General features: G+C 35.5%; 1 protein-coding gene across 3 annotated transcripts; it reads left to right on the top strand.

Annotated features, from left to right (window-relative positions):
• Positions 1 to 322: 322 nt before the first annotated feature.
• Positions 323 to 23761, top strand: LOC117234057. 3 transcript variants are annotated; one of them, XM_033494908.1, is made up of 8 exons: positions 327 to 544; positions 9762 to 9898; positions 10273 to 10426; positions 10885 to 10973; positions 18766 to 18909; positions 19577 to 19831; positions 22334 to 22424; positions 23461 to 23761. In XM_033494908.1, exons 2-7 carry the CDS (start codon positions 9799 to 9801, stop codon positions 22414 to 22416), a joined length of 825 nt encoding a protein of 274 aa, XP_033350799.1. In that variant the 5' UTR covers positions 327 to 544; positions 9762 to 9798; the 3' UTR covers positions 22417 to 22424; positions 23461 to 23761. The 3 variants fall into 3 exon arrangements, with proteins under 3 accessions (XP_033350801.1, XP_033350799.1, XP_033350800.1); XM_033494909.1 differs by lacking the exon at positions 327 to 544 and adding an exon at positions 551 to 815; XM_033494910.1 differs by lacking the exon at positions 22334 to 22424 and having other exon boundaries at positions 323 to 544.
• Positions 23762 to 24478: the final 717 nt, after the last annotated feature.

Below are 24478 nucleotides of genomic sequence, written 5' to 3'. Positions count from 1 at the left end.
ACTTGTTTACAACTATTAAAATCAATCAGTCGGCTAGTTCGTGTATCGGCATATATATATAGCAGTCGAAGATAAAGCCGTTCGAACAAACGTCTACACGTACGTCGTTATATTTCTTTAATAATAATCCTTAAAGAGAAGCCAAACACCATCGATCGATACGTATTAATTAATACATCTTTGATACATATCAAAAGATAAAAGCATTCGGATATTCGTAGATTGGAAAGAAAGAAAAAGAGAAACGCGTGGGCGAACGACGACAGTGAGGAGGCGATCCGCGGTAGAAACAAGCGAAGGAAAGGTTTAGTAGACGGACGAAGAGGACGAAGAGGAAGTTTCGATACGGTCGCGGGTCGACCGATCGACCAATCGCGTAACGTTGGCGGGGGTTGAGCCATAAATGTCGCGTGGCGAGCCACGGAAACTCGCCGACAGGTCGGCGCCACCGTACCGACGCTCGGTATACTAGTCTACATTTTTGGCGGCAGCCGCCCAGTCTAAGGTCCAATCCCCGAACCGAACGGTCGTCCGAAATACTTAGGTAAAAAAGGGCTAATTTCCAATCGACCACCGCACACCGGTCGACATAGTCGAGTTTATTCGCCAACTTTTTTTTTGTTCCACTTTCTTTTTCTTCCTTCTCTTCTACTTCGATTCTTCGTTCCCGGCTTGCCGGGAGAAAGAAAAGAAAACGAGAACAAGTTGACTTTGCTCGAGGATTTTAAACGATCGCGCGACCACTTATTTCATTGGTTCGAGAGAGAAAGAGACAAAGATCTGGACGTTAAGGGTGGGAAAGAGATAGATAAATCGTGAGTGCGACACTCTATCTGGCTGAACCGATCGAGGACGATACCAAGAGGAACGATTCGCTGGAAGAGGAAAGATCGAGGATTCTCGTCCGTGTGTGCGCGCCAGTGTAAAACAGGGCGAAAAATAGGAGAGAACGCCTGACTGGACGTGGGCCTGCCTGCGCTTGTCCTTCTGCGTATATTTAGTAGGAATTCGCTCTTCCATTAACCTAGACTGCGCTGTTCTAGTACACTTAAACGCGAGTCTGCAAATAATTTTAGATTGTATCACTGGTTCGTTTCGTTCACACTGGTACGTGTGCTTTTTAAGACTAATTGATGTTACTAACCCACGAGAACGAGAGGAACTAATTACACTGTGGACAAATTGATGTACACAGTGGTGATTAATCTTACGAGACAGAAACGATCGAATCATTGGACCATTTTATTACGTCGATAAATTTCTAATTTCAATTTCTAGTAAGAGAACAAAGAAATGAACGAAATCACATTTTTACGAATGATCGTTGAAGTCTCATTGACGATAGAAAAAATGATCTATCTGTCTGTTTACGCCTGATGTTTTACAATGATAATACCATGCATGACGATGTTTGTACCAATCTATATGTAGTAATAATCGTATCTATAGTATTATAACAATATATGTTTGCGCGTGATTTAATAACAAAAGAAAATATGTAAAACATATTTCATCGTCGATCTTTAAGAAACAAAAAAGGAATACTACGATATATAAGTAATACTATATCGCAAGTCCCGAAGAAAGAAAAACAGTGATATTACAACGAATGTTTCATTGTACGATTCTATAAATCGATTCGATAGATTTAGATAATATGAATGACTCAGTGCGTTCAACGATCGATCGATCGAACGAGTCGTAAAGATACAGTCGCGAACACCACCGTCCCGAATCAAAGTTCTAATTTCGTGGAAGCACGTTTGCAATAGTTGGCGCGACTCGCGTCTCGGTTTCTCTGCTATCGCATACCAATTCGAGGCAGACCGATCGTTTGCTGCCGCGTGCTTCTCAAAATGTAGTGGTAACGTACAAGGCACAGACATCGATGCTCGAGGTTTCTCGTACGCGTGTGCCAATCATACAACCGACGGAATTGTTTATAATAATTGGCAGCGATTTGTTTGGCAGTTATGTAACGCGCCGCGGCGTGCCTGTCGGGATAAAAATATCCGCGGGATGCCGCCAAGTCCGACGTGTCTGTTATAGCCGCTCCCTTTCTGCGGTTAAAACGCGAAACTCTTTTTTTTTTTTTAATATATATACAGGAACAAACAGATCATACAATTAGAATTCCATATAATATTCATAAAATATCATTGGTATTGTCCATTTGAATAACAGACGTTCATTATACTGACCGAAATTTCCTTCTATTAAATTTTTTTTTTTTTTTTTTATTTATTTGTTGAAATTACAATCAATTCTCGCGTTGAGAATTTTCAGTAATTTTTCTGGCGTGGCGCAGTGACATGGCTGTTTATTTACAATAAGTTAATACTTATTATAGATAGGTATAATTTATAAGTATTATAAGTAAGTGCATATGCTTAATTTGGATAATTAAATGAATCTAACGTTTAGGTCTAGCCTTCTATTAAATGAAGTTGAGATAAATAGGATTTTAGTACTTTACTATACGCAGCATCGATATTCATAAACTGACACCGTCGATTGTCTAATAAATTAAGGATAATTAGGTTTCCACAAAATGTGGGAATGAGAGCTGGTCGTCAACCGATATTTTTCAACCTATTCGGTACTATAGTACGACTATTTGGCATAATTATATTTGTACAAATTCTAAGACAGCGTCGAAGCACGCGAAACACTTTTCTCCCAGCAAACGTATGCATCGTCTCGGTTGATCCACTTTCCGAGTGTCGTCTATTCCTCACAGACAGAAGTTAACGTGTTAATAAAAATTACCATGCACTCTGATAGCTTTTGAAACGTTTTCAACGATTGTTTTTAGGAAATAGTCGAATACTCGGAGTAGCTTAGGAACCTTTTGTCGGACTAAACCTCGTTCTCATAGAAGATTACGGCTAATGGAAATATTAGGGTTAGAAAGTGGGAAAGCGAGTTATTTAAACGAATATTGACGTAGAAAATGTGCAGGATTATAAGAATTTGTTCAGTGCTGACGTTAGAAAAAGAAGTTGCGAGTAGCGATACACTGTCATAAATTTTTGAGACGATGTAACGCGTATAAAATTATAAACGGCTAAAGTGACACGCTCCAGATTGCTCATTCTCTTAATATCATAGAATACGTCACAAGTGCCAAGAGGCGCCTCGCGCCGCTTGACGAGCTAAACTACGCGTCTGACCGAATTAAGGCGTCACTACTTTCGGCCACATCGGGCTAAATATAACGCCGCAAAAAGGCGACTTTCTAGCCGTGACAAAACTTCAATTCTGAATCAAAACAATTATAATTAACGTCCGTCATCTACGTTTCTCTGTTCTCCTTATACTTATTAAATTCGCGCGATTTAAATTGAATAAATTTTTAAACATGTTAGAAGACTATAATAATCAACGTTATACGTTGTAAAGTTTATATGCTATACAAGTATTTTCTCCATAAGAGAATAACGTACATTTTATATTGCAGAACATATAAATAAGTATCCGGGTCTGAATTTTTTAATTCCGAAAATTTTTTTTTTCAATATGCCGATTATATAACAAGCACGAATTTCATCCTACAAGTTGAGGGTTAAATATACTGCGTTACTATCATCCTTGAAATGTTGTTCATTTTTTTTTTTTTTAATATTGGAGAGCGTGGTCTTGAAAGAAGAGAATTAAACACGTTTATCTATTTGTTCGATTTGTTTCATAGATAGGTCCAATATTTATAAGCAAACTCCAATTTACTTCGTGTTTATCACTTGCTTCGTATTTGTAATCATTTTACGTAAAATGGTTTATTTTAGTACCAGATTTCGTTTGTCCGACCAATTGCACTCTGAATCTACTTAGTACGTTCGTACGTATCTATACAGGTTTCTATATTGTACATCATATTCTCCACTATTTTTTTTTTTTTTACAAATTTCACTGAGAATTCGTTATAAAAATTAAAGGCGTTAAACAAATACTCTACCAAAAAATATATATACATCAACGATAGAAATTTCAAGCTAAATGAGATTTCTCAATTAATTATTCGTCGAAAATCGACAAAGTTTGGTATCTCCATCGAGCTAACGTTATTGATTTCTAAAGAGCTTCTCCGAACCTCAACTCGAGCAGCGTTAGAGGAAACTTTTGATGCGTCCAGACGTTTGATATTTTCTGGGTTAAATGGTTTCTAGCGTTTCACCGCAACGTGTCGAGCTGGCTGTCTTCGGTTGATAGTTAAAGTTTCAACATTGAAGGCCGATGTGCGAAAGTTTCCTTTTCCTCTGTTACATTCTCGCCTACCCTTCATCGGATCACGCGAAACCGCCACACTTAGAAAATTCGTTCTTTGGCAAGTTTTCAATGTGAACATAATTTCTGACCACGCCATTACGATCGCTAAATTCGCTTCCTGCTGGTATTCTCATTTAGAATTGTACAATATCGTTGAAAGATTTTCTCAACATTTTTCTCTAATTCTTGAATTACAATAATATCGGTGGAATACAATTTTTAACAATGAAGTTTAAATATCGCTTTAGCGATGAAAAATCTTATTTACAATTTCTTTAGAAATATTTTTCTGTTGTTTAATAACAGTGAAATCTAACTTCTCTGATGGAATTTCATTTTTCAAATTCAACTTGCATAAAGTACGCAGAAAGTACTTGTTTTCGTGTTAGAATTCCGTCGTCTGACTAATGACTGTCCGAATCTCCTGACATAGGACATTGCATTAGTTGATAGTACGAATTTACAGATGTTAAACTTTCCAATAATCGACCTATGTAAGTTCGACATAAATACCTCGATACTTAAAATAGCTGACTGCTTGTTCGCTCTTTTACGACCGGTTCATTGTTCTATCTAAATGTTTCCATTGAAATTTACAACGAAATATACATACAGCCTAAAATTAGCTACGACATTACGAACCCTGTATCTATCTATTCTGTAACAAAACTAATTCGAAGATAATACGAAACGCGAGACATTCTCATGAAACGTATTGAAAAGTGGCGACCTACCTAGAGAATTCGTAGATCACAGTTAAGCCTTGAACACTCTTAACCGTGATACATTCTGACGCGATCGTTCTGGCAGGGAACAATGAAACAAAGAAGTAACAGGTGTCGGGGCACCTAACGCTATCAGCTGTCATCGACGTTGATCCACGTGTTTGGCCGGTAGTCTGGCATACGTCTCTGATTATTCAATTTCTAAAGGCCGTCATTTAAACGTGTATTACGCGTCCACGATGACGCACGGAAGTGGAACGCGCTGGGTGAGGACCTAACGCAGTTGTAAGCCAGCAAACGAAAAGTCACACCGTGGGCCGGCACGTATTTTCAGTTTTTGGACCTACGCCCCGGATGATTTGCTTGAACCCGTCTTGCTTATTTTTAACAGTCATCTAGATTACACGCGTGTTCGTTAGATAGAAGAGTTGGGCAAAAGTTATGTTGAAGAATAAAAAGATAAATTCGATTCGTTGGTTAGTTAATATTTATAACCGGAATTTAACAAAAGTTCGAGTTATTAGTTAATTAGAGGTAACTAGCTTTACGAACAGAATGATAAAAGCTTAACTATGAAAATTATTTGGAAGGATTTAACGCGAAAAACGAGAAAAATGGGAATCTTTGAGAAATTCCAAACAAGTTCTCAGAAAACTTGCTCGTTCCTAAACTATCGTTATTATTAGAACGCTATATCTTTTATTTACCATACTTGCTAACATTCCAAACATTACGAACCATATAATACTCTTTTCATCTTGGACATAACTAAAAAATTTGCCATCACTGAATTACCCTGTAGAATCGTTCTTTTAAATCTCCGTTTCTTGCATATATAAACATTCTCCAACTATCAGATATCTTCTCAAACAAGGAGACTAATTCGAGCGAATTCTGAATACAAGGTATTTCATCTTCAACTCACTCAGAATAATAATTTTCCTTGATATCCACCTTGCAGGTATATAAACTATCAAATTATCGAAACACTCTTAAGCAATAAACTTTTAAATGAGTCGAGGTGATCTTGGACGATTTGAACAAATAAATTCTCTAATTAGCCGCGCATGGAATCCTATGGACCGAAGGGTGGGCACGTGTTGTTTTATGGGTCATTATCGTCGTCGCGGGCATAAAGGAGCCCATTCCGATGGGGAAGGGGGGTGGGGGGTTCGCGAAAATCGGTCAAAGTCAGCCAGAGACTCGTCGACTATGCTGCCTTCGCACAGCTTGGATGTCCACCTGTTTCCAACTAAAAACGGACCGGGGCCCGGGCAGCCTAAATATAGCGACCGCGAATCCGGGACTCTTACGTCACGACGCGACGCGACGCATCATTCTGCGTCCACGACCACCGAGCTTTTTCTTATTTTCCCTTTTCCATTCGCCACGAACTCGTTCATAGATGATAGAAAGTATAGTACGATAAGAAGCATCGATTTGATACTAGATTGTTCTGTAATATAATGATTGGATTGTAGGTGTTTGTGCATTTATAGGAGATTTAAATATATTATGCAAAAATACCATAGAACATACCTTAAGTACTTATTGGAACATTTCGAGAGCAAAATAAATTTCTATCTGGGTTCATGACCTGCATTTCTTTAATTGCAGTCGAGTGATGAACGTCGTTACTGTTCAATAAAATCGTGCTTCGGTTATTTGAAAATCATAATTCATTTTTGTATACTTTTATCAGAAAGCTATCATTATTCACAATCTATTATTTCATTTACTGGTGAAAGCAAAAGATTAAAGTACAAAATATTAGCTTCAACGCACGTAGTACCTTCAAATTTGTGGTATGTAATCATAATCTACCAAAAAAACAGAAATTGCACATAGCTTTTCTTGATTGCATTTTGTAAACTGCAACACTGGCTCCATTGATGCAACCTGCAGAGACACCTGTTAGTACGATATAATATTATTCGTTGCTCTATTTTATCTTACGAAAAAGAATCATATATACGTACATGCATACATACTAAGATATTTTCCGAATTACATCATAGATGAATTTTTCATCATAAAACATTTTGAATGACTATTAATTATGTATATACACATATATGTTTGTGCAAATACGACAAAGCAAGGTATCGACTTTCGTTCGAAAGAAAAATGTCTCTACTTTTCATATACATTAATTCATATTAATTTTCTTATTTTCGTAATAATATGAAAGTTATTACCATTTAGAAAGCTTTATATTGAAATATACGCAAATATTTAACAGTATAATATACATCACTGATAAATTTCTACTCAAATGTAACAAAATTGCATACTATGAAATTTTCGTTACAATTTTATTATATTTATATCTCTTGAGCAACAGGTATATTAAAAAACAATTACCTTTGATAGATATTACTGATTTTGCGTATGGTTTGTGCCATTTGACCGTTAAAAACTTAATTAACACACTACGAAAAATTGCACTTTACTTTTGCGGCCGAAGGGTCAAGCAACGTTTCAAACTCAGTCTTGCAAACTTCTATGAAACAAATTTTCATACGCATAAATTTCAAAATTTTCAAATAACACAAATTATTATTCGATACTAAAATGCATTATATAATTCTTCTCTTCGGTAGAAAGAAGAATTATATTATAAATTTTCAATTTTTTGTATTAATTTATTTCATTAAGTACAGAGTCGTACTTTAAGGTTGGTAACAATTATATTGTAAGATAAGTGGCGCCAACTTCTTCAAATTATGAAAAGAATCACAGCAATAAAACATTTGTTTCTAAAACAACTTATAGTACTCAAATAACACAGTAGCTAATTTACCTGAGAATTTTCACGTCTTTACACAATTATATAGATTTTTTGTATCTAAATCCATATCCCAAAATTTGTCAAATACAAAGTTATTCCCTAATATATACAGAGAGCAAAAAAGTATCTACATGTCATTCTATTTAGTAATTATTATAGCGTTTATCTTTTTTATACCAATTAAATAGATCCAACTATAGAAAATTACTAAAGTATAGCAATAAGTTTTGTATCATTTAGTAATACTTTGATACAACGACAAAAATTTGATACTCTGAAAATAAAACGTAAAACTGCTAAAATAAAAATATGTGCAAATACTTTTGTAGCCACTATAGATATAAATAATTCTCCAAATACCTGATCGTAATTCTTAATGGAAACGGTTCGACAAAGTGTAGAAGCATTCATTAAGTTTCGACGTTCCATTCGATTACTACGCAGAAATACGTTCGGTGATTAACCAAACTATGTAATTACGAGGAAATTAACTCGGTCGCCAGAATCAGGCATTAATGGACGACCGTTGATTTAGATCACGTATTCCAAATTTATTTCCGATGACCTTCGATCGCTCTTGCCGAGAATGAAATAGGAATACATGCGAAAGCGTTCGGATGATCCAGGCCGAGTATGAAGTGCGCGCGTTTCTAAATTTAACGGCACCATTGCGTCAACAAAAAGAAAAGCCGATGCTCCTGTTTGTGTCGCAGTCCTCGATTGGCTGATCCGAGGAATGCCGCAACCAATCGTAATACACGTAATACCATTCGCTATTCGAAAACAGGACGAGTACGTGCTTTTCAAATACGAGCACCAAATTCGAGCTTTCGTATTTTATTCAATGAAACATTTCATTGATGTTTAACGTTTCTATCTAGATATATATATCTATATATTTAATGTAATATTATATATAGGTATTATATTTAAAAATATATTTCTGGACATTGGCAGATGTATTATATAGAATAAAATTAAGAAAAAATAAGTTTATAAATTTTAAATTTTATTAAATATAAAACGTAATACGCTAATGTGATTTTAATCTTGGCACTAGATGGCATTATGTGTTAATACCGAGTAGTATGGTACAAAGTGTTAATGAAATCTATTTTTTACTGCCAGTTTTAAATAGTAGTTGTAAATATATATAATTATAAAATCTGGTTTAACAAGAATGATGAAGAAATCGACCGCGAAAAATTGCGTCCGCTATACTTAGAAAGCGACAGGATGCCAACAAACACCTTTGCAAATTATCGTCCATAAGTTTCTTATTTTTAGCGCGTTTACTGTCTGCTAGCATTACAAGCCCTAAATTTGTGGCATTATTATCCTCGTACTTGTTAGATACTATCCCAGATACCAAACAGGGAAATTTTAATGTAAACATAATCTTAGCGAAAAGATATATTTTGCGGCGCTGTTTTTTTTTTTTATGTATTTCAAATTTAGAAATTCCTTGTTGTTTACAAGATCGATTATACACATACCGTTATATTTACAAATTTCCGTGAAAACTGTATTTCTAAGAAATTGTAGTCTTCTATTTAAGTTTATCGCTCTTCGATATTTCTAGCGATCTTATTGAGAAATATTATATATTCTAAACATTTGAAATTTGGCACGCTGAAGTATTTTAAATTTGAAATATCGAAGACATCGTATTTTATAATTAACATGCACTTACGCAATGTTTTTCTCTCACCTTAGACATTTATTGTAACCATTTTTATTCCGCAAATGATTAACTGACAAAAGAATACGTAGTGTTACATCAATTAACGATTAATCTGTTTCAGAAATTGCATTATCGCTAACATACAAGATTTATACCAACGAAGAGCAATTCCTATATCGAATCTGAATCAAAATCGTCGATCTTTCCTCCCTAACGCGAACAAATTAGATCATCGGATATCTTCACGCGTTGAATTATAAAAACGCTAAAAGTAATTTACGTTCGTTTATTTTAGCGAACGAGTGTGGTTAGCAGTTCAGTAGAGCGGCAAAATGGACGCGCGCTTTAGAAGCAATCTCGACATGATCGGGCGCAACGAGCCCATCACAAGGAAGGCCAAATTCTGGCAGAGTTACGTTCGAGCCTTAAAAGGTACTCCTTCATGCATTACCTGGAATTAAGAAATTTAACGCGAACAGACTTTAACTTGAACGTTTATTCGCTTTCAATTTAAACTCGATCGTTGCTGAAAAAAGTTAATTTCTCCTCTATCAGCTTGATGTATATTCAATTTTTATAATATCGAATTCTTTTTGAACGAAATTTTAGTTCTTTTAATTTCTTTCGTGCTTCTCGTTCCCTTCTCACTTTTTTTCAAACGAAATCACGTAACTTCCAAATTTTGTAATAATTGAGAGATTTTTTAAGCATGTATACTTGTCGCAATTTGTCTCGTACGATACTTTTGGTATGGTGTTTACAGGGGGCTAAGAACGAACAGCCTATAAAACTATTACTGTTTACAGGCACCGACGATATGAGAGCCCCTGAACACACGCACAGACCTCGCAGCATTTTCCGCTCAGATTATCCTGAGCTATCCACCTCGTGGCCATTTGGAAAGTCTATCTTTGAAACCCCCATCCATGCGGCTGATCGCATCAACGTTCCTGGATACAGGTAAGATTTCTTGGAGTACCTTTGAAACTCGTTAACTAACAATATTTCAATCGATGCTTAAGAATAGATACTTCGTTGAAACTTTGATAACATAAATAATTTAATTAGGTAGGCAAGCCACTCGTGCGATAAAAGATAAAAGAAAGATCATCTTAACGTGTTTTTCATAATAAGACTACTACACAATACATCGTCAAATGTAATGACGAACATTTTTATAGAATAACCTTATGAAATGTTGCAAAATCTCAGAGTCGATGTAAAAGATGTTTGCGTGTTTCTATTACTTATACACACTTGAGCAACGACAAAATGATCGACTATGTTCTTACAATCTGGCAATAGCTTTACAACGATTAATTTATTCGAATAATTATCTTGAATAATGTTATTTATCATCTTAAATAATAAGACGAAGCAAACTTTTTTTTTATTAAAGTAAACGTTATTCCCTGAAGGTACCTGCCCGTCCACCGTGAGATCTACGGTTACACACCGAGGCAGATCTACCCGCATCAATACAAACCTGTAGAACGCTTCATCCCCGGTACGTACTAAAGAACTCTGAGCAAAAGTCCAAACCAAAGAGAGTGAACGACGTCGTAAAACCAAATCAAAAAAGTAATTATAAAAACCACAGAAAAGATCAGACAGAAAGAATCGAGAAAGAAAAAGAAGCGCGAAACGAAACGAAAAGAAAAGTTTGGAAAGTTTAAACGTTGTTGTAAACACGCGTCTCGAACGTTTACGAACGAGAGAGAAAATATAATTATAAAAATTCTAGTGCCAAAAAGTAAAAAAAAGAAAAAAAAACGGAAACGACAAAAAGATACGAATGAAAGCAAAAAAGACCTGAGTGAGAACGAAAAAGAGAATGAACGAAGAAACGCATGAGAATGTGGAACGAAAGCATTATCGTCGTTGAATCCAATTAATTAATTAATTATAACCGCTCGTTCTCGGAGTTTTCTTCCTTTAGTTGATAATTCTTGTCAAAGTTCTTGTCAGTAATTTGTAACCAGGTGCTTTTGGCTTCTGCCTGTTGGATAGACGAATAAGTTAAGATAAAAGTTAAAACTTTGAAAGTCGAAAATAAATAAACGAACGAAAAGGAAGGATGTAAAGACACATTAACTTTGTCGGAGGTGTAAATATTTGGCGGTCCGCGAATATTTCCCTCCAAGGCCTTTCTCAGAAGCCAGAAACGCCATCCTGGAGGATCCGTCTCGTATCCTTATGAAAAGAGCCCTCCACCTTTGCTTGCACTCCATCGTGACTAAAAAAAGAAACGAAGTGAAAATGAGTAAAAAGCGAAGCAAGGAAACTGAAAATATACATACATGGGATGTTCCCAATCCTTCGAAAAAAGAAAAAAAAATACCTTTGTATTGTTATGTGTCATCCCCATCCGACGTGTGAAATGCGTATGCACTTTTGGACACGTACGTGTTTTGAATTTTTTCGAATCGTATTTAATTCACCTCGAGTTCATATTTTATCTACAATCCGTGTCTGAATACCTTTTCTCTTCACGTACACAGAACCATGCCATAATATGTGTAATATTAATTTACTCTACTCCGTACACTTTGTATCTAAGTTATTATACTTATAATGTCGCTATACGAAAACATGCATCTATACATACGTATAAAAAAATATATATAATTATGTTGAATATACCTCAAGACTTGTTTGCCTCGCGATTATACGATTCATTTTTCTTTTTCTTTTGCGCCTTTTGAAATAGATTTTTCTGTTTTTAATAAAAGGAAAGTAAAAGAATAGTTCGACTATATGTGACTGAGGAGCAGCTTGACATCCACTGATGACCGACGCTCCCATTGGTGTTCGCTGGTGTTCAATTAATTACAATAATTATCTTTGCATCAGAGATGGGCTAGAAATGATTTTGGTAACCAATTAATGATTAACTCGGTCGTGGTGATAGACATGTTTGTTAGAGACTTACGTACTATTCGAGCGTAGATAGCATCTGATCGAAGATCGTGGTATCGATATAACAGATATAATTTTCGCATCGCACGTTTAATCGCCAACGTAACCGCGTTGTTGCATCTCTTCGTGACTAAATAAATAATAATACGATACATACGTTTGCAATTGAATAATCAGTGAATAATCAGTTTTAATAAAGAGATAGCAGTACATCTACCCAACGAATTGGTGTGCTATAGTCTGTCAAAAATTAATTGGCCACTCAAGGCTGCTTCACAGCACCAGAAATAGCACATGTCGGCACTAACGCGTGTTTCTTTCGCATAATTACGCAGCTATACTATAACAGAATAGCTATACTATATAACTACTATATCAGAACGAAATAAAAATTCCGAAATATACAAATATGTAATAACACAAACATGACATAGCACAAACGATAGTTGCTTTCAATGACAGAAACTAGACATATAATGAGGTTTTACTATTGAATGGCCTTGAGCGATTAATTAATTTTCGTCAGACTACAGATAGTCTACGTATACAATTCTCAGTAACGATAGCGATAATGAACTAAACTGTAAATAGTCAGCAAACATAATGCCCATCTCTATTTTGGAAAAAACTACAAATTTAAACAAAAGCGTGGAGACATTAAAACAAACTAAACGTAGAAAGTGTCGACGTATACTAAGCGATAGCAAGCTCGACCGAAGCAGCACAAAACCGTGAATTAACAATTAGATTAATATAATTAATACCATTAATACGATTGTCCGTTAAAAATCGGTGGATGTCTCTCGTGTTGTTCGATGTCGTCAACAATGGAAGTGTCGATGGATGGAAATGGCGACGATCAACGACCGAACGACTGACAGAAACGTGGCCAGACATCATGGATCATCGTTCATCGATCATCGATCACACGGCTCACTGATCTCTCACGCTCATACGTTTTATTCTCCATGCCTCTTGCGTCGTCCGAGAGAACGAAACCACCATCATCATCGTCATTCACGTTGCTCGTCGTTGTCCAGATAAACGAGAAAATATTTGCGAGCTAAGCAACCGCCCGTTAAATGGGAACAAACGAATCGCATGCAGCTCTGATCCTAATTTCTTTCCAGGCACTAGTCCCAACAAGTGGCTTTTACTCAATCGCATCGTCGATTTGAGCGACCTTAGGCGACAACAAATTGCACGACACTGGCAGACTAGAGAAACTAAACAACGAAACACGCTTACTACAAAAGTGCGACTTCGTCATTGTATACGAAGAAAGGATACTGACATCTTGCGCGATACTAACCTACTCACTGTCTAAACTATACCCGATACGCTCCCAATAAATGTGATTAGCGATTAGTATCTCGAGCTTGGTAACCTTACAGTGAAGTGTGATATTGATAAACATTGCAAGTTTGTTTATTATCGTTCTATTTTTGACTATTATCGATGATCTTCACCTTAGGAGAAATAGACGCGATAGAAAAATATTTGACTTTTAATATCGAGTGTATCGAGCGTTCGTATAACTGCAACTGCCACAGATCAAGATATTAATTGCTGAGACATTAAGAAGTAACCCTTAACATTTGCTTAACGGTACACAAATAATATCGTCCTTATCCTGGAATTTACATTAATATCTCCAAGTGATTAAACTAGTGATTTCTTCGTTCCAAGTGGTACACTATCAACCAAAAGTACTTACCTGCGTATTCTTTACACTTTACCATTCGATTGTTTCATAAAAAAAAATCCCTATATAAAATTACTTTTACGCGTGACCCTTCATTTATTAGGATGAATAACCAATTAAGAACAAGTAACAAGTTGATTACACGTACGAAGTATTCTCACCAAATTCTTATTTTCCATAATTCTATAATTTTATTTTTCCCCGGTAGAGCTTCTAAAATCAATTTCGCACTTTTCGTTCATAGTGTACGGTGAGCACGAATCGTACACAAAAATCAGATCCAAGTATACAGTTGTGTATGGTAATTAGCTGGAATCATGCAAAGCGTACTTAACATACTAATAATACGCCTGCATCACATTTTTATCCCATTTCCCTCATCGACACGAAAACGAAAGAAAGAAACGAAAGCAACGATTTCACACATACGCACGTGCCTGGATTTTTCTTCATCGATGTGTTCAGACGATCGTCGAGAGAATGTCACGACTATCCACGGTTCTCGAAAGCATGGGAAAGGAAATATGATCGAAGCCATCCTGAAACAGTGGCCAATGCGACGGATCGAGAATACGAATCGCTTTGTAATAAGCACGAGAAAGCTGCTACACACTGTATATGCATATGAAATTTCCAATAAACTCAAGTGACTCAACGAACGAACGTTTTTTTGGCTAATAATTTTTCAGCGATCGTTTTTTACTTTTCAAGATACGGCATATTTTTATTTTTTCGATTTTATGCTACTTCGAGACAATTTTTCTAACTATACGCGGGCGAATATTTTTTCAAATGCGATATTTTTCGTTGCGTTTCGCCAGGAGCGTTGCCCTCGCCGACGCCATTTTTGATTTTTTCCTTTTTCGCTGTATAATCGAAGGAACTTTTTGTCTTTTCGCTTTTGTCCACGACGGCAAACGATATTTAGGACGTGTTAACTCTTGCAGCTGAGGTGGAGGTCGCAGTTTGATTACACTAATCTGGATCGAAAAGAACGAGAGATGAATTAAAGAACAAAAATAAAAGAACGATTTGGATAGGTAATCGGAAGAAAAATATAGAAAGGAAGAGCGTATGACGGCGATTCGATCGTAATAATTGTGGTAAAAGGCTGAATTCATCAGAGAAAAAATAGTCGTGAGACTTATAAATAGAAGAAAAGTGAAAAAAAAGGAAAGCAAAAGGAGTGAATAAAAGGAAATTCAATATGGCCGCCAAACTTGAAAAAGCTGGAAATTTTCTCTCGACGCTTGCGCGTTCTAATTTTTTACCATTGATCTATTCGATCCAATATCGTCACTTATCTCCATTCGTTATTCAATTTCTTAATTTTTATATTCGTTATTATTATATTATCATAAACGAGGACAAAATGGAGAAAAGAATCGAATATAGGAGATAGAAGGACGATGTGGAGCAATTGACCCAAACACTCCAATTAATATATGCTTTACTACGCACGCGTATTCGAAGTATTCTTTTCCTCCGACTAACAAGCGATAATTAATTTCAGCTAGATCCAAAAATTTCTATCTTTTTCAGGAGATGGCATGTACTTTTTTCTTCTCTCTCAATCCGATCCCCCCAACCTCAAACTTTTACCTGCTTATCAATTATAATACCGAGTTGATGGAAAAGTAACTTTGATCTTTGATAGCACTAAAAGGAACAATTTCAAATAGTCACTATTTTACAATAAATAATGTAACAGATTCTAAATATTACGATAAATCCCATTGCATTGTTTAACCTTTACTAAAAATTACGTAGATGGAAAAGATATAAATAAGTTAAAGAATTGTTTAACGATGGATTTGTATCGAAAACAACTCAAAGAACGCAGCAGAAATTCAGATAGAATAAAACTATGAAAACAATGAAATTGTGTACCAATCGCTTTGCTCTTCGTTACTTCTCCACCAACCAAATATAATTATAATTCTTTCCTTCGACAGTGACGCATCGATTAACCGGATTAAAGTAATTTTCGAACCAGTAGAATCGTAGCAGTAGATAGATAGCGATATAGATTCCGTAGAGAAACTCTGTAGAAAAACCCTGTAGAAAAGACCTGTGTTTCGTGCAGTCTTGATGATGGCCACGAGTTCGTAACGATTAACAGGAATAACTTGTACTTCGCGGCGAATTTCTAAGTGTATTGCGATTCATTGAGCGACCGGTGAGCAGTGTAAAAAATGAGATAAGAAAATTTTTAGAAAATATCTCATCGCTCTTTTTTCCTCTCCGCTTTTGGAGAGTACGATGCGATTTTTTGAGGCGGTATTTTTCACCCCCACCAGGTTAGTATACTTTTTTACACGTTACGTGGCGTCGTGTTACATTTCATTTCTTTCTTTTTTTTTTCTTTTTTTGTGAGAGCGGCTCGAATGTTTCGTTTTTCTCTTTTAGAAGGAAAGAATCGTGCTTCGATAAGCTTTTATCATATACATCTACGGCTTGCTACGGATAGGTGAAACACGCACGGCTTTGGAAGAACACCCAAAAACGGGGACAAAACCCTTGTGAACCTTAACTTGCATTTTTGCCCTCCTAGTTATTCGTTTTTATCGGATTAGCAGCGAACGAAACACGATGCGTTAATTAAGCTTCTTACTATCTTTTTAGCATAGGGTGTTTTAGGTAAAGTGTCAAATGTACTATACGGTAATGAAAAGAGTTGAATGTAACTTATGTGTTACTCGATCTTTCCCGTATAATTTATTTTTTATTCTTTTTACTCTATTTTAACTATTTTACTGCAACACCTTAAAAGGAAGCTTAACAATAGACAAGTATTAGATAAACGACAGCGATATGTACATCTGGTACATGTAACACTTTTAGCTGCAAACAGCTAATTAAAGGAATTTAGTTAAATCGCTTGAATAATTATTATATCTATTCTTATATTCTTCCTAAAACACCACTGCGTCTTTTATTAAAGCCACGTACCAACGGTGCATGACACTGCGGCCTGGAAGATTAACAAAAAACGCTGCTACTAACAAGAGAAACATCTTTCTTTAAAGAATATGTAGATGCCGAAAGCTAAAGTACTAAACCAGAGAAAATGAAACGCAAATAAATAATAGTTGGGCAGATTCCGGCCAGATTCGCGACGAAATCAAACCGATGGTACGCACGGTTTTTCACATTAGGTGTCATTTATCATACGTAGATTGTAGCACACGATAAACACATCGAACGATTCATCGGAGAAAGACAATTTGGGAAGATGAATCTCAAGCCTCTCAATAGTTTAGTGACATGTTGTTTATGTGGACTTGCTACGTTTCTTCATTCTTTTTTTTCTATAGAATATCATCGGTCCTTCTCGATGGAATATTAATCCTTCTCGAGTAAAAAAATGGATTCCATTCATTGTTTGATCAACGATTCGAACGAATTTAATCGTTATTTTAACTTTTTATCAAACTGTTTCGATACCTAGTCTATAAAAAAAAAAGCAATCAGTAATATGATAAAATAAAAATTGTTTTGTGCAATATTAAAAAAAAAAAGATCTTCCGATTTGCTAAATATTAAACGTTAAAAAATATTCTACACCGGTATAGAAAGTTTTTCTTCAAAAAAATTATTACCATTGATCACAGATGTACAAGGTGTTTTAGAAAAATCCATCCTTTGGATATCTTCTTTAACAACGAGAAAATAAACTAAATATTTACTTTGTAATTAGCTGTGTATCCTTTCTTTACTCGAAGGAATCTGCAAGCCTGTAACAAAAAGTTGAATTCGATTTACGATAAATCTGATTCGACCTTTTGCTCGTATTTTATATACATATTGAGTTCACGAGAGCATTTTTTACATCGTAACGTGACAAATCAAGTGGAAAGAAAATGAATAACTCCTTAAACGTTGAAATAAGATATGAACAATTCTCCGTTAAACTTGATTCGTCGAAAGATTTTCGATAAAAAGAAAAGCGCTCTTGTCACCTCACTGTCGTTTATTTGATCATGCAACGTCGAGAAATTCGCGCCTCGTCATCGATTACCCACGGGACAAATCAATATCTCGTATAACGGTCGCGCGCGTTAAAAGTTCGGGTCACGTAATGCTGCGATTTGTTGAATTCTCGATGTTGCATAACTCTATCGATTGCATTCCTGTATAGGTCGAACCCTACAAACTGGTTGAAATAAATAAGAAAGACAGAAAAAGATTACATAAACGAAAATCAAAAAAAAAAAAAAAAAATAATACAAATTCGCAAGATATAAGAGAAGCAAAATATATTAAAGCATAGAGTACATTCTAACAATAATGATAATTTCTAATCTGTAAAATCGCAACAATAAAAAAAAGCAAATTCTGTCAGAAGAATGAAAGAAATCCTATATGATTATTTTTAAAAGTAAATTTTTCCACTACGCCAGATACATGCAAAAGCTAAATTTATAATGAAAAGATATCCACTGTCAATTTACAACTATAGATTGCGAATAATATACGAAGCCTAATAATAAACGGAAGACTTCTCGTGTATTTCGTGTACGCTTGTTGATGCCGGATAAAATTACCGATGTGCTTGTGATTAATTATTTTGACCGAGTATCAAAAGATTCAGAGTCGGGAGGGGAGAGACCGTCAGGAATGCACGAAACATTGTGCAAATTTTTGTTTCATTGCCATAAATATCACGATACAGCGAAACCGTTCGACCCTGAGAAAGCTTGGGCCGATCATCTGAACCGCTTGGCAGACATCGACAGGCTGTATCCGAGCAAATCGCCTTTGTTGGCTCGGCATATTAGCCCTCCTCTCAGTACGAAACGATTGTTCGATATCCACGGTGAGTACTTCTCGTTGCTCGCCTTTCACTTCCTCTTTTCTAAATGAGTTTCTCCTTTGAGCATCGCGTCTCAACTCAGAACTCAAGAAAATAAGTGTATTTGACGTAATGAATTTACTGTCAGTGTGATTAATAGCGAAGAAGATTTTAAAGAAGATCGACGAGTCGTTGTTGTATCAAATTGCCTGTCTCTTTATGACATTTTATCGGGCACTTACGTGAACACTGTTACTTTGAATACGAAGATTTGTAAGTGGTGCGGATTTTAATAAAACGTCCTAATGTTGAAAAGATTTTAAGAAATTGCGCGACCATGATTTAGCGCGATAGCTCCGGACATTAATAGTACAAAGAGTTATTATTTTCCGCTAAAATCTAAAACATACTCTTTTGTCTTTCATATTCCGATCGTCTCGTTTATTTCAAATTCTGAGTAACTGATTCTATCTAAACTGAAGTTGAAAACGCTATCTGACGTCTCAAACATACTGTTCAATTGCAATTGTTACTTTTTCATTGAAAACACTGACGTTTCTTCTTCTTCGCAATTTTCCACTCGAGTAACGCAAGTGTGATTCGTTAAAATTGCAAACTGCAAAATATGCGATATTAAACATCAAAGAGAATCCAAGAGGAATCTGTGAACGAATACGATTTTTAATTCCAGGTAACTTGGTGACCGATTACGATTACTTACCATCCTTCCCCTCGTTGTTACGCAAGAAGCCTTTGTTCGATCTTCTTGAGCCATCACCAATGGCACCGATCAGTGCCTTCACCAGAGACCCATGGTGGTACCCAAGCTTTGCTCCCTATATTCCCAACTATGCTGCCAGAGCTACCCCGTTTTATCTGAGGGACAGTTACCTTAGTCCTGTCAAACGTAGCTATCTGTGGAGCCGACATCCAATCAGGCCTTTCGGTACGTAATCGCTTTATCTTTTTACTGGCGATGCTTTCATAAACAAACGATCGCTCCTTGTCTGAGAAAGTATTTGCAAAAACACCGTAGTACAGGTGTAGGTCTAGTAGAGCTTGATACACTTCTTGGTTATTAAAGTAATTCGTTTGTTTCGAGTACTTATTCGAGAACTTCATCCTATGAGCGATAATAATTAGAGTGTGGGCTTGTTTATACAAATTTGTATTTTTATGAACATAATTGAATGTTATGTAGAGATTTGTTTTACTCTCTGAATACTGCAACGAGTACTATGGATACTTTATTTGAATATTTCCTGTTTCCTTTATTGTTTTTTTAAATTAAATTATTCGTTGCCTTTCTTATTTTGCTATCTGTTTCGTTACGATTTGATTGGATTTATATCATTTCATACGTAGTAGATGCCTCACTCTGTCGAAAGAAATAAACGTTTAATAAGTAGGTAATAATTTACTTCTGTTTCGTACAAGTGACGAAATTTTCTCAGATAAAGAGCGAAAAACAGTTGAAAGCAATTTAGGATATCGCAATATATTTTAAGAATTCTTTTTAATTGAATCAGAGTCGCGTTAAGGAAGATATCGTTATTTTCTTTTTTTTTCTCTCCAAAGACAGTTTGCATTTAAATCAATTGGAGCGAAATTTGCCTGAAGACGTTAATTAGTAGATACGACGCAATAAATTGCAGAATAAAAAGAAACTACTTAAATTAAACAGGTTTAAAAATTCAGCAGTATCCCTGTTTATTGCAAAATCGAGGAAAAGTACCAAAATCTAAATAAACGAGGCTGTCCAAAAATTCCTAGACAGTTAGGATTTAGCTTGAAACGAAAATACAATAGAAAACAAAAGCGACAGAGCTTAAACAGGGAAACAAGATTCAAACAATAGTCTACGAATTTTTGCACGTTACTGTACCTTTTCACGGTAAAGGAACACGCAATGTAGTTATCAATTATTTATGATATCGATGTGTTATCAACGTTGAATTATTTACAGAATCTTAAATCATTCCGAGTGAAAATTTCTTTCCGCGACATTCGATCGAGTGCTGAGTTACGTAACATTATAAAATGGCATTACATCTGGCATTATCTGACCGATTGTTTACCATTTGGCTCGAGTACAGATACGGTTGCTTCAAAGGATAAACCGCAAAATTCATGGCGGCACGTGCCAGACGCCAACTTCCGGATTCGAGCCAAGTACATACGTACATATTCCTTTCTCTTGGCAGACTCTAGTTAATTACTTAACGATTACATCTTCGCTTTGCACTCCATTAAAATACCATTATTCAACTCTGTCGCTGCTTTCGCAAATCGGACAGTCGATATCGCATAAAAGATTTATTACTAGAAACTTGTTGAAAGTGGTTTAAAGAACAATAGATTGTATGAACACAATGGAATCCATGTTAGGTTAGGTTACAGAGTAGGAATCCATACTCTAGTTGACTTTTTACAGTTTATTATGTTTTGTAATTTTTAGGAAAAAAGAGAGAAATATTAATAAAAAATTGTAACAACTTGAAATTTACTTATAGAAAAGCAAATTATATACGCGTTATTAAATTGCAAGACGCTCGGGTCAATAAACAGCCTGTTCTTTTTATAATAAAGGCAAGAGCGTTATGGTGAAACTAATACTTCCGGTACTCGCACGATTCAAATGTCAGGGTAATAATATCGCCATCAAAGAGGCGATATCTTCTTTGTTCGTTCAATTCCTGTGCCCTACTTCTTCGTATTACTGAAAAAAAAAATTTTATTAAAAAAATTTAATAGGAAAATATTTAACAAGCTTAGAACTAAGAAACTGTTATTCGATCTTAACTAATTTTTCAAAATTACTTTCTAATAATATCCAAATTTCTTTTTTGATACTTTCCAACTTGTTAATATCGATATTTAAATTAGCGAAAGGAGTATTTAAAGCAATCAAATTCAAATATTTATTCTCGTGTATCAATGAAACGAGAAACGTGTGTGACGATAAGAATATTTAATTTAGCTTAAATCACTGGCAGAAACTGGAAATGGTACTGCGCAATTGTTGCTGACTTTGCAGCATTGTTTTACCTCGCGAAGGTTTCACATTGATGCGAAGCCATTCACTTGCTAGATTTTCTCAACATTATATTGTCACGTGAACATAAGCCTCGATCGACCGCTATTTCTGTGGAAGATATGTATCTATTCGTATAAAAACTATCGATCCTAATTAATTAATCGCTTCAAACGTTCGTAAAGATAATGTAAACAAGATCAATAAGGAAGGTTGTATTCAAAAATTCAGTGAAAAATAATGTATAAAGATTCAAAAGAAATTGGGTAAAGTATTGGATAAAATTTAGTAACAAAAAAAAAAAAAAAAAAAGAAACGAAATAAAACAGAACGATAGTAAGAAAACAGCTAGAAGAAAAGACTTGTTAGTGAAGGAAAGTGATATGCAACTCGAATATATCTGTTGTATTTCAGGAGACTTATACTACTATTATTCGAAGCCAGTTCCACGATTTCACTTTACCAGCCCGTGGTATAATAAACGTACCACACATTAAGAAACAAAGTGAGCGATAAGATTAAAATGTGGCCAAGTGTTTTGCATCCTGTTACCCTTACACGTTAATTCTGTGAACAAATAATAATCAGATGGAACGAATCACGTCATGCTGCTGTACATATTTCTGGCTACGATGAGGTTTATTTATCAATTAACACGCAGCTAAACGTAACAAACGTAACACGAACGAAAACAAAACGAGTCTTAAACGAAGTTTAGAATCATTATTATAGCTCGTGTTACCTGGGCTGTTCGAGCGAATGAGACTGAAATACATATATCGAACCTAACCGTGTCATCATAAGATCATATAAAATCACTCACCATGTTTACAGTACGAAACAATTCATGCAATTAAAAAAACAAAAAGTTATAGAAAACGAAGAATTGTTGCCAAACAGTGTCACACATCTTGTCTGTAATTTTGTACGTGACTTATGTGCCTGGATTTACAACGTCCCCTCTAATAGGTTATTTTTATTTGAAATACGCTCCTCTATGTACATTTCACTCGACTAATATGCATATCAATATACAATTGTATACATATCGACAGAATATCGAAGCATGTCCTGCAAACAGAAACTCCCGGAGTAAGGTAATAACAATAAACGGATCTTTGTTCACGATTATTCAACAGCTACTCGTTTCCACAGACTTGTCGATAGTTTGTGTTTGCAGAGAATTTCAGATTTTTTAACACATCAGCTTTAGATGTCCCGCGAGATATCGACGGACACCGGAAACACGATCCGTGTCGAAAACATTTTTCTTACCGTGTAAAGATATTCCTTTCCCTCCCCTGTTAAAAGATACTCTAATTTTTACTACGTACGTGTATGTGTATATATACCTACTCTGTTATCCTGGCGTTACGCTTTGAGAGTTCTAGCTAAAACACCGTATTACACGTTTTCACGGATTTGAAAAGATTCGATGCCGGATAACGTATATTTAAGCGATTAGAACTCTCGAAGCAACGTTCACACCTTGTTCTAGATATAGATATTTGTGGCTGATCCATCGATCGATCTTTTTGCAGCTCACGTCTACTGATGACTGTGCCGCCCCGCATGGAACGCGTGATACGAAAATAAACGATGGAAAAAGCCAAATAAAGTCTCGAAAAAGTTAACAAAAAAAAAAAAAAAAGAAAGATGTGAAAGAGTATTTACATCGTATCCTATAAGCCACCATTCGATACCTATTTGCCTGATTATTCTTTTTCTCACAATACGTATCATCGTCCATGGAGTTCTATTTATTAACGTTTCTCATCACCATGGTTTATTGTACTATTCGTTCGTGCTGTCTACGAATAAAATAAACACTGCCTAAATTTTCTTTCTCTACGAAATTATGATCTTACATGCGTGATCTTATCTCCATCTCTATCTCCCTCTTTGTTGCATCGTCATTTGTATTTATATAAAGAAGTTTAATCTGAAAGCGAAATATCAAACCCAAAGGAACAGGTTTGTACAACAATATGCATGTTTATTATCTGAAAGTTTTACATCTTTAGGATGTCCATTGCATTGGCCTGTTCTGCCGGGATTCGATCGGTGTAACAATAGACAGTAGCCGATGTATGTACGTTCGCGCAACTTGTGTTTAATAATTACACTTTATTCTCGTATTTGATAGAGCATCGTCGAATCCCGACCGATCGGCTCTTTACAAATATAATATCTGTGTATATAATTTATGGGTCTCGGACAGAACGCATATCGAGGGATCACAACCGCTTCTTTTACAATTAAACTTATATTGGGAGGGAGAAATAGAGGAAGAAAGGGTCATTGGAGGAGAACGTGACGAGGGAAGAAAAACGGCCGTTTTTAAGTCGGCTTGCTTTAAATCGCATGACCTCTGTAAGAATTATCTAAATAGTAAGAGTAAATTCAAAACGATGTACTGTCGCCAACTTCGTCAAATATGCCCATTTTTTGTCTTCTATTTAACAATTCATAACGATATAATAAATCGATTAAAATTCTCACGATTATAGAAAAAAGTTCACAATAACTCATCCCCGCTGCATAAATAACAATTTTAAC

Source organism: Bombus vosnesenskii, unplaced genomic scaffold (assembly GCF_011952255.1).
Source record: "Bombus vosnesenskii isolate JDL3184/JDL3185 unplaced genomic scaffold, Bvos_JDL3184-5_v1.1 scf7180000013302, whole genome shotgun sequence".
NCBI lineage: Eukaryota > Metazoa > Arthropoda > Insecta > Hymenoptera > Apidae > Bombus > Bombus vosnesenskii.
This window is presented reverse-complemented; position numbering and strand designations above follow the sequence as displayed.